At 34.9% G+C, this 12,288-nt stretch overlaps 1 protein-coding gene across 4 annotated transcripts in view; it reads left to right on the top strand.

The window, feature by feature from the left end:
* Positions 1 to 12,288, top strand: part of Vps53 (vacuolar protein sorting 53) — a 349,419-nt gene that overhangs the window by 299,960 nt on the left and 37,171 nt on the right. For all 4 annotated transcript variants that reach the window (XM_090412655.1, XM_090412656.1, XM_090412658.1 and 1 more), the window contains exon 20: positions 3,564 to 3,615. In XM_090412655.1, coding sequence (XP_090268781.1) covers positions 3,564 to 3,615 — 52 coding nt within the window. The remainder of the gene's footprint in view (positions 1 to 3,563; positions 3,616 to 12,288) is intronic.

Raw genomic sequence — 12,288 nt, 5'->3', positions numbered from 1 at the left:
CATCTATCAATTTTCTTGTAAAATTGGTGCTGATTCATATGAAACAGCAAATTTTGCTTGTACTGTTCAATGCATGCATTGTATCTTCTTATTTTAGCTGCACTGCAATTATTTTTTGCTTCAGTTTCTCTAGTACTTCATCAATAAGTTGTGTTCCAAATTTATATATCTTTATGAGGTTATTTTGGCTTTTCCTTGAGGTTTTTTAAATTGCTCATCTGCTCTAAGTTTAAGAATTTTATTCTCCAGTCGATGCTTCCACTTTAGTTTCTGAGCCTTACTGCTTTTGGGTTCACTAATCTTTTAGCCTAATTCAGATGTTACCATGTAGACTATTGAGTACATAGTTGATTCGTTTTTTAATAGTTCCAGTAGGAATAGTCATTGCAGCTTTATTGGCTTCTTGTAGAAGTTCCTTCAGCTTTTGTTGAGGTACTTGCCTCAATACTGTAAACCTGATTTGTTCCACATTGTTGTTTTCATTTGCTCAGTAATTTTTGTGGCGAGTTCTTGTTCCTTCTCTGATAGGTTCCTTTCAACTATTTCTGTATTTTCGGCATTTTGCATGTTAGAATCTGTTTCTGCTACGTTCATATTCTCGGTCAGTTCAGGGCCAGTGCAGTCTCCTTTTACAGCTTGAGCTTTCAGTGCTTCAAGCTCAAGTTCACTAAATATCTTGCATTTGATAATGGACCTGTGTTGTTGCATCAGCCTTTCAAATGAAATTTTCGAATTTTGGGTATAGTTCAAGCCAAAGTTGAAACAATCGTTTCTGAAGAATTTTTGATCTGTTTAGTATGATATTATATAGAGATATGCAATTTATTTTACACTTTTATGATTAACCTCTTCTTCAGTGAAAGCATAATGCTATTGGTAATTTAACATCATGTGGCTTGTTCTATTTTGAATAAATCAATTGTTTGCATGGTAGCTTGTAAAAACTGTTTTTAAGCCGCTGACGAAGTCTGTTAATATATATATATATATATACATATATGGCAGTATATTTAATAAATAATACTTTTACCTTGTGTTTTTATGTGTATCTTGTACATTCTACTCATTCACCACGTTAAAAAAAAACTAATCCTCAGTCTTGAAAACTAAACACACTCAGTTTCAGGGATGATACCCCTCATTCCCTCCCCTCCCCCAATCAGAATAATAACAGTTTCCTCTGCATCATTCCTATAAAATCATTTTGGTAACTTATATATTTCTATCATATGTTCTCTTTTCTGTCTATCATCCAACTTCTGCACCTGCACAAACCTTGAGACCCCAGTTAAACAGCCTAGTCGGAAGCAGTGACTCTTCCTTTACACATTATCATAATATGCAGGCTGATATCCTATCTAATCCAATTTCAATATTTGTGTTGACTCTCAATATCCTAAGTATTTTCACCTGTTCTTTGCAAAGTTGTCACTCAATAGCTCAACTATTCATGTGCCTCTGTCACCTTCCTACCATCAGCACTCATTCAAGTTATCCCTCTGTAGTTGTTTTCTTTTAGTTGCCACATAAGGAACTCTTAAAGATTTCCTTTGACCTGCTTGGCTGATATTGTGCAAACATTGCCTTTCTTACCATGTTGGTTATCCTTCTTTGATTATCTTCCTTGTCTTTGCCTTGTACTATTCATGAGCTTGCCAATAATTTCTTCTCCTATACCTTTCCCAACATTTTTCTTTTTTTTGCAGCTTCTGTTTAATGATATTACTCATCCAACTAACTCCTACCTGACTTATTTTCCTGACCTTGGATGTGTGTGTATGTGTGTATAGTCTGATATGCTTTCTTCAGACACTCCTTAATCATCTGCCATGTCCTAACATCCTTCTCTTGCAGATTCTTATGCCACTGCACTGCTGCAAACTGTCCTTTAAGCCTGTCATAATCATCTGTCCTGTAATTCCACTGTCTTAAAATGAAAATTCCACATGTTTGGCAACCTTGCAAATCAAGAGTGCATGATCACTCTCCTCATTTGGTGGCAGTGTGACTGCTATGGACAGATCCTATAATACCAGATGCAGCACACTGAAATCTCCCAGTTCCCCTTCACCACATGTAAAGTAATTAACTTGTCTCACATTATTTTTCCTTCTCAGTATCTAGTATGAACAAACTATCCAATATAATATAAAATATAAATCTGTTTCTTTAAAGCTAGGCAACACACACTCATAAAAAAAACAATAAAAAAATATACAATGAGTTTTTAATGGCACTTGCAACGGTAAAGAATTACTAGAAACATGGTGAGTAGAAGTGACAATAGAATTGGATAAAGGAAATGGACTTTGCAAAGGCATTTGACAGAATTCTGCATGGAAAACTGCTACATAAGTTGGAGCAAATGGGAATGGATTTGAGGCTGTTGGCCATGGATGGGGGAAGGTGGTTGATAGACATGAGAGGGTAGTGTATGGTGGAGTGGAACTAAGACAAATGAGGGTGACCCATGGAGTGCTCCAGGACTCTGTACTACTACTCTTTAATTTGTACATTAATGATATAATGGAAGATTTGAAGGTGGGGGGGGGGTATTCAGTTGTTTGTGAGTGATACAAAACTAGGGAGGACAGTAGTTGATAAAAGTGATGTAGATATCTCACAGGATGATTTGAATAAATTGGCAGTGTAGGCAAAGGACAGTGATTGTCAATTCAGTGTTGTAAAATGTAAGGTAATGCACTTTTGGGATGAAAAGCTTATAACACTTCGTATCATGCTGATAGTATTTTACAGGAAATTGATGAAGCTAGGGATCTGGGGATGATGGTGGATAGAGATTTGAAATTCAGAGGACATATTACAAGCATTGACAAAATGGCTCAGAGGATTACTTGGATGTTGAAGAACACATTGACAAGTAAAGATAAGGAGGTTATTTTCTCTCTTTATAAGGCTATGAATCGGCCACATGTTAACTATCGTGCATAGATTTGGTCACCTGTGTTTCTTTTGGATTGGAAAGTGGTGGAGAGGATTCAGAGATGAGTGACCAAGTTGGTGACAGGTCTATGGAATGTTCCCTATGAGGATATAATAGAAACTTATGAGTTACTAAAGGAATTCTGTAAGATTGACATAGAAGAAATTTTTCAGTACATGGGGAATAGGGGAAGAACAAGGGCTCACACTTAGAAGTTGTCTAAGAAAGTTGTTAGTAAGGGTGTGTTGACCAGATTCTTTACTTGGGGAGTGATAAATGAGTAGAATGGATTGTCAGAGGTGGTTGTGAATGGCCCAACAGTGAATAGGTTTTAAGGAGATGTATGACAGGTATTGTGCTAATGGATAGAGTGGGTCTCCTGCAATGAGTCTTTTGACTCCATGGAGTGCCCATATAGATAATAATAATAATAATAATACTATATTAGGTATAATGTTTGTATATTCAGCCATATAAATAATACCTTTATGCATTTGAATACATTTCTAAAAGAGTTATATATTATGGTTATTTTAGAACATTCTGTTAGAAATATGGTTTCCATAGTCTGTTATCAAAAATTTATCTCTCTCTCTCTTTTTTTTTTTCCCCCCCCCAGCTATACCAAAATTGTTGTAAAGGGTATGACAAAGGCAGAGATGATACTAAAGGTAAGCTATTTTTTGGAAATTCTGAAACAGTATTTTATTTTTTATTACATTTTATTACAAAGAATGGGATAAAAGTTATCAATATTCTTCAGAAAATTTCTCATAATTGTGTGTGTGCATGCATGCTTTGAACATCAGCAAGTAATGTTATAATACCTAGTGAAAACTTGAGTAGTGACTGCCAAAAATGAGATTGCCATAGTTGTTACTTCTCCTAACAAAAAAAAAAAAAAAAAAAAACTACTAATGGCTGGGGTTAGATAGAACAGCTCAAATATAACTTATACTCCTTCCCCTTTTGAAAGGTATTTTGATTCTTTATAAATGAAATTGCAAAAAGCATCAGATGAATGACATGCCTATTGTAATGATACAGCTAAGTCCTTCCAGTGTCTGGCCATCCATCAAATGAAGTAGCTATTTTGGTACAATGGGATATCACCACATCTTATCTTCCAGCCTGAAGGGTCCTTTTACAAGATCTGATCTGGTTTCTGACATTGCTTTATGAAACATAATTTCTTCATAGGCACTAATAGTATGGAAGTTATTATTGTGATAATTCATATGAAATATTGACTACTGTGCTGTTAGATTAAAATCAATGAAATTTTACGTTATTTAATTCAAAATGGAAATTATCTCTAGTATACAACTAGTTTGATGCTTTAAGTGTTAATATGTCTTTTTTTTTTTTTTTTTTTTTTTTTTTTAATCAAGGGCATCATTATCATCAAGGCAAAAAATACTGTAGAACAGTATAACACTATGTTTGAAAGCAGTAAGTCTAGTTGAATTCTACTATCATGGGATAATGCAAAGATTGCATTCATCATAAATCTGGTTTGAACATGCCATTAACATCATATGAAGTCAAGTGGAAAATGAAGTCGTACTTAATCAGAATAATTTCAGGAAAACATTCTTAAGCAGGGAGTGAAATGTCCTCCGTGAAATCTTACTTTGTGGCTCATGCTTTGACAAAAGCAGCCACTTCTCATGGTGCATCCTGTTTCCACAAACAGGACTCTGGTGAACATGGCTGCTACGAAAGCACATCTTCTCTAGTAGGAGTGTCAGATAGACCTCCAGGAGGTAGATGACTTTAATTGTTGTGCGAAATCCCATCTCCCTGCTTTCTGCGTGTCTGAAGTGGTTGTTACTATGTTTGTTCCTCAAACATAGTAGCAAGGTTTCTGGTATCTTTTTCCCCGATCCTTTTTACATGCATTTCAGTGCCCTGTATGGGCATGCCAAACAGTATCGAATGAGAACCTTCCCCAGTTCAAATGTATAGTAGTAAAGCATTTGGGCAAGCCAGTTGATAGCTGATATGGACCAAACCTGGTTTGAACATGCCTGGCAAATCAGGGTGCTTCCTGCCCATGCTAGTGCATAGCTATTCTTTTAGACGATGTCTGGAGGTAGTTAAAGTATAGTAGTAGTATATTGAGGGTGGGCTGTCGAGGTCATCACACATGGACAGAAGACTGGGTTACCCCCTCCCTCTGTGGGTAGTTCATGAGACTTATCACTTTATGCTCTTACTCATTACTTCTTTATGCACTAACCATGAAAGATAGCGTAAAGAAATAGTTGTTATGCAGGTCGTAGAAATCCTCTCACAAAAAACAGTCGCAAAAAATAATAATAAACAACAAAAATCCAACTGAAAAATCATAAAAGCAGCAAGAATAAACTAACCCACAAAAATTATCAATAATACATGCAAAAAGCAAAATTTCTGCATCTACAACAACATTTATCTTCTTAATGCCACTACTTATAGTCATCCATTGAAATTCACCTTTTATTCCTAACAAACATTTCCTTATCATACTTTTAGCATTTATTTGCTGTTTTTATCACTCTCAAAATTGAAATAGCCACTTTAACCTCTTTGATTATTTATCTATGAAGCTAAATTTTTCTGTCCAAATCTTGAAAAAAGTGGGGACATCTTTTCAACTTCACTGTTCACAACTCAAACTTCTGAAATTCCACTGATCAAGCTGAAAGGATATTCCTTACCATGTTGCATGCCACCACTCTTTCCTTTTCTTAACCATTTCCCCATCCAAAATGTACTGTAAATATTAGTTCTCTTCTCAGTAATGCAGTCCATAACTTCATCCAAGTGTTCCTTACTGTGGAACATTCTTCACAGTAGTCTTGTCCTTTGGCATAACAGTGCCAGATGCAGTGACCTCTGTAACCTCTCCCTTCTATGGTCTCATTACTGTTTTCCTGATCCAAACACTTCTTCTGATCATATAGGCAGAAATAATTCTAAACAGTGGATTTTATTCCCATTCCATTCAGAATCCCTGATTGCTATCCAGGACCTTGATTTATCAACAAGGGTGTCAAAGCAGTCTAACTAAAAAAATCTGCATATCACAAGTGTCTTGAAACTAAAACTCCAGTTTTACATTCAGAATCTGCTTGTCTGCAGCTTCAAAACAAACCATCAACAAATCCAAATATGATTTTGGAAGGGCCAAATGCAGAAAACTTGCCTTCTAATCCTTTGCCTTTTCATGCTCCTAAATGTCACAACACCCAAAGATAAGGCAGCCCTCCTGATGTCATTCTTCTGCTTCATCTCCTGGATAGATAACCATGAAAAATTATCTTCTGCAATATCAAGAACAGTTCACTACCATGCTTCCTCTAGTCTCTCATCAGAAGAATCTCTGAAAAGCATGGATACTAACAAATTCTTCTGGTCTTGATGTTATCTCTTCAGTTGTGTTCAAAACTTTCTTCAGAATTAACAATTAACACCTATCCTATATTGTCTTTTCAATCTTTCATACTTGTAGCACTACCATACACCACAGAAATAAGTTACAGCTCATTCTAAAAAAGAATAATAAAAGGTAGCCATCAATTTATCATCATCTGATTGTTCTCATTTCAGTTCTCTCAAAAATCATAGAGAAGATTACCAACAGTCACCTTCTTTACTGTTTGGAGGATCACTAAAATACTAATTCTGTCCTGTTGATTGCAGTAGCAGCTTCCCTAGCCACCTTTGGACACGAGCCATATTTTGGAAAAATTCATAGGTTCCCTAGAGAGAGAGAGATATAGGGCATGATTGGATCTAGCATACAGTTCTATATGTATATTATAGAGAATGACTTCCTCATTTCAGATTTTCTTACCAGTGCTCGAGTATGATGACGCTTCATACTTTTGCACAGCTCTTCCTCTGTACTCAAATGACTCACTCTCACTGACTTGAAATTCTGCCTAGTTTTTCTTGTAACATCACACTTCATTCCTCATCGTCATCATCAAATTCCTGCCATGTATCCTCAAGGGGTGTACAGGATATGATAGTACTACATGAAAAAAATTACATCATTATTAATTTCCTATCTACAATTTTCCTCCAAATCAGTCTGTTACTTGTCAAGACTCCAACATTATCAGACCTTATATTTCTATCGTCTAAGGCATTTTGTACTGTATCAATCCACCTATATCTTGGTCTTCCTCTGGGTTGTTTTCCTGCCAACCTGGCAGAGAACACTTGTTTGGCTAATCTTTCCTCGCCCATTCTGTTTAAGTGACCATGCCACCTAAGATTAGTTCTGCTAACGCATTCCTGGATGCTGACAATGTCAAGTTCTTTCCTAATATCCTCATTTTTAATATGATATTGCCATTGATGCCATCTGTTCACACTTCTAATCTTTCTCAGGACTCTTATATCTGCGGTCTCTAGTCTTTGGTCGAGTGTTTTACTTCTGACCCAGCTCTCAGATCCATAAGTTAAAACTAGTTTGAACACTGTCTTGTATACAGCTAATTTAGTGTTCCGACTAATTTCTCTATTCCATATGAATTTATTCAATTGACTTCCTACCATACCAGCTTTGTTGATTCTGTTGTCTATTTCTATATTAATTTACCATCTTCACTAAAAATCGTGCCTAAGTAGCTGAAATATTTTACTTGTTCCACAGGTTTTCCGTTCACAACACAGTTGACATTTTCAATGATTCTGCCTATTTTCATTGTCTTTGTCTTTTTTATTGCTGACCTTCATACCATATCTATTACGACAGTTATGCTATTTAGTCAGAGAATCTCCGCAGACGTGTAGTGGATTTACTTAGAAGTATAACATCGTCTGCATAAAGCAAAGAGCTGACATTAACATCACCAATTTTGATATCATGTTTAATACCACTTTCCTTCATAATGTGATCCATATAGATAATGAATAACAGAGGGGATGTACATTATCAACAGATAATGTACATCCTTGTCTCACACCAGATTTAACATTAAACCATCTTCCTGTACTTCTTTCAATTCTAACTGCAGACTTACAACTCAAATAAAGACTAAGTATTGCTTGATATAATGCCCCATTGACACCATACAACTGCAGCATATTGAATAGCTTCTCTCTTGGCACCTTGTCATATGCCTTTTCCAAATCGACAAAACTTAAATACAGATCTTTGTTATATTCCCGTGATTTCTCCACTATTTGCCGTAAAGTGAAGATGTGATCCTGACATCCTCTATTTGACCTGAATCCAGCTTGTTCTTCACCAAGCTTTTCTTCCACACTGTTTCTCAAGTATATTTGCATAAATATTACCAGGAACACTCAGTAGGGAAATACCTCTGTAATTCTCACATTCAGTTTTATTTCCCTTTTTATATATGGGTACTATGAGAGCTCTAGTCCATCTTCGTCCCTCTGTTCAGTGGCTGCACTGAACTATGCAGTGCAGCCACTGTAAGACTTTTATACCACCACACTTCAGCATTTTTGGTCGAATATCATCCACTCCAGCTGCCTTTCCACATTTCAAGCCTTTGATGGCTTTTTTTTCTACTTCAAGTATGGATATGTATTCCGGACTGTATGCCCGTTGAGTGTTTTTTACCACTCTGCTATCACTGCTTGTTTCATTTAGCAATTTTTTGAAGTAATTACTTCGAAAGCAATTAATCGAAGTATTACTCCATACTTCAAGGATATCTTTTTCTCCTGTTTTCATGTCACCTTTATCATCTCTAGCTCCTTTTACATCACTCTTTCCTCCATTTTTAAGCTTCTTAAACAACCTCCAGAATATTTTGCCACCTTCTTGATATTTATTTTCTATGTTCTTGCCAAAGTCCTCCTATGACTTTTGTTTAGCTAGATTTACACAGTGTTTAGCTTTCTTACATTTGTCTCTGTATTCTCTAAGAGCACAACTGACTTATTTGCCAGGAACTTTTGATCTGCTTTCTTCTTTTCCTTCACTGCCTCTTCAACTTCTTGTATCCACCATGGAGTTCTAATTTTTCTATCCTTGCAGACAACTTCACCACATGCATCTCTAGCTGAATCAATCAGGGTTTTCTTCAAGGCTTGCTACTGAATCTCCAAGGTTTGGTTCCTCTTCTCAAACTCTTTCATTTTTTCTCCAACCAGCAGGCCGCAGGTTCAAATCTTGCCATGGACCTGGATATCTGTGATTATTTCTAGGTGGGAGATGAATTTCATCTCCTGGTCGAAGTCCACCATTCTGCTTATTGTTTCCTGGAGGACAAATGGCTTGATAAAGTTCTATGTCTGGTCTCTGGAGCAGGGCTTCCAGACAACATAAAAAATAAATTCAAAAATGCAAAAATGTATAAATTATTAAAAATTGAAAAATCACATCATGAATCTACTATAGGTTTACAAAAACCTTTCATTAATGGGATCCACATAATAAAAATAATGCCTTCATCTCTGATCTCCTGTAATTCTTTACTAGAGCCTGGAGAACTTTGTTAACTTCAATACTACCAATCTATAGTCCTCTCTAATTTCTTGCAATGAAGATCTCACTTCTTCATAATACCCATATTTCTAAACTACATCACATCTCTTTTTGGACTGACCTACACCTTTAGTCTTTCCTATCACAAGCACATCACATCCATACAACTAAAAAGAAATGTCCTTTTTTTTTCCAACTCAAGACTACTTGTCAGAGTAGTCTTGAGTTGGAAAAAATCATAAATTTACCCAAACTTAGAAATACTTCTCAGACATTTTGAGTGATGCACCAAACTCTTTCTCTTAAAGTGCTTGATGTTCTATGGAAGAGAGCATTCTAGTTAATTGATGATCTATCTATCTCTCACAAATTCATTCAAATCAGACTCATGGGCATTAGATTTCTGTCTTATGCATTTTTGTAGTAATTTTCTGCACAGTATTCTACTGAACTGGCTACCACCATATTTCTTCACTTTTTTATCTAAGACTGTAAGAACATGAGTAGATCGTTAACATCAATTAACTGTCCAGCTTCAAACTTTCTGAACCAACTTCTTTTCTTGCTCATGTTTTCTGAAGACAAACTTCAGTGTTCAAGAAACACCAACAGATTTCAGCTTTTCTCTTAACTTCTTGCTCACATAGTATTGATATGTTTATAGGTTTTGCAACCTTTTTTTGTGTATGGGATTGATTAAAAAACAAACAGGAAATGGATCAAGAGTATTATTAAAAAAATTTATTCATGCAACTTCTCTTACATTTCCTTTAATCAGATAAATCTAGCTTGGTGAAAAACTTGTCATTGATACAGAACCATACACTATAACAGATGGATAGAAACTAAACTTCAGCACATGAATAATAGACTCCTCTTTCTAGTAATAGTCAGGCCTTAAGATGTTAATTTAAAATGCTTTATAGCCTGGTTGACAGAGCAGATAGTTTCAGATCTTCAACCTACTACTGGCTGTATAAAATTCTTATGTAGCATGGATATTTGTGAATGCCTTTAGGTGGTAGATGATTTTTACTGCTTGGTGTGAGACTAGCGTCTTGCGTATTTGTAATCTGAATGGTTTGAAAAGTGTCATGTTTAGTCTTCCCTGATTATCTTAACTTCAACTTACACTATACTTATGTGCTGTAATTTTACAAATTTTTATGGATGATCATTAAAAGAAGAAAAAAAAAAAAGTAAGGAAATGATCACTGACAGTTAGAGAGTGGGTAGGTGTGCAAAACAATTATCTATCACTCCTGAAACTAAAACTGAGAATGGCAGTGCATGCCTGTGACCAAATATACTTTATTTAGCAGGCTCTTATAATTGTTTACATATAATGCAGTTTGAAATTGTTCACAGTAGAATATTCAATGGCTGATAATTCCCTAATTTTTTGAAATATATAATTATATTTGTAGTGATATCTGTGGTGTTGTAATAGATATACTTTGTATATCTATTACATGAAGAAAAGCATTAGAACATCATATCACTCACGATTAACAGATTACCTAAAAGAATCCCAAATCAGGGAAGATTTAGAAGAATGGAAAACTTTAATTAAGATAACCCATAAAGTAGCCTCTGAAGTACTTGGAAAGAAAAATAAAGCATTAAAAATTTGGAACATAGATACAGAAAAATGCAATAAAAGAAAAACAAATTTTTTGAAGGAGTATACAACTTACTCCTTCAAAAATATACAAAAACAAAAGGAATATAGCTGAAACCATAGTAGCTATGGCTTTAGCTATAATTAATAAATCTGTTCCATGAAAACTCATAATAGCTATGAGTTTTCATGGAACAGATTTATTAATAAAATAGAAGACATACATGGAAGACCAGATATAACCTACAAAATATTAAGGAAATTAAATAACGAAGGAAGGGATACAGCACAAATCAACATAATACAAGAGAAACAATAGATAGAACATTATAAGAAAATATGGTATGACTCAAATTTAATAACAGGAAATAATAATGAAGAAATCAGTACTGATGTACAACCAGTAAAATTGGAAGAACTAAAAGAAGTAATGAAGGTATAAAAAAAAAAAAAAAAAATCAACCAGATTAGATGGCATAAATACTGAGCTTTAGAAATATGGCAGAGAATATTTACATCACAGATTCTTAAAATTAATAACTGTTGGAGGAAATGTAAGGTTCCATGAGATTGGTTAAAAGCTAAGGTTATACCTATATTTAAGAAATGAGACAGAGATGATTGTGGAAATTACAGAAGAAGAAATTTATTAAATATAGGTTACAAAATTTACAGTAAAATCCTGAACAGACTTCAAAATATTGCAAACAATCTAAACTCAGAAGAACAAAATGGTGTTAGACATGGAAGATCATGCATAGATAATATTTGTATTAAAACAAATTATTGAAAAAAAGACCACAATTTAATTTAGAGACTCATATGGCTTTTATAGATTACAAGAAAGATTTGATAAAATACACAGAAAACTTATGTATTATAATGAAAAAACAAGGATATTACTATTATTATTAAGAGAGACCTCCAGGGAGTCAGGAACTCATCAAGGGAAGCCACATATACTACACACACCAGCTATCATACTTATTCTTGAATTCATTCACACTGCTTGCTCTCATAACATCCAATGGCAATCCATTCCAATCACACAACCCTATTTGAGAAACATATAGCCCTCACCCCCTCCTTAGCAGCATTCATTCTCAGCTTCCAAGGGTTTCCTCTTTTCCTTTTCCCACCCTCCTTAAATTGAAAAATCCCATCAACTGAAAAATGTATGACCCTTTCAGAAGTTTGTAAGCCTCAATCATATCACCCCTCTTTCTCTCCTGTTTGCTAGTATCTGCAGTCTACAGATTCTCAATC

The sequence above is a fragment of the Typopeltis vanoorti genome, chromosome 23 (assembly GCF_054136105.1).
Source record: "Typopeltis vanoorti isolate ZY-2024b chromosome 23, IOZ_Tvanoo_1.0, whole genome shotgun sequence".
NCBI lineage: Eukaryota > Metazoa > Arthropoda > Arachnida > Uropygi > Thelyphonidae > Typopeltis > Typopeltis vanoorti.
Note: the sequence above shows the minus strand (reverse complement) of the source record. Positions and strands in the feature narration are given on the sequence as shown.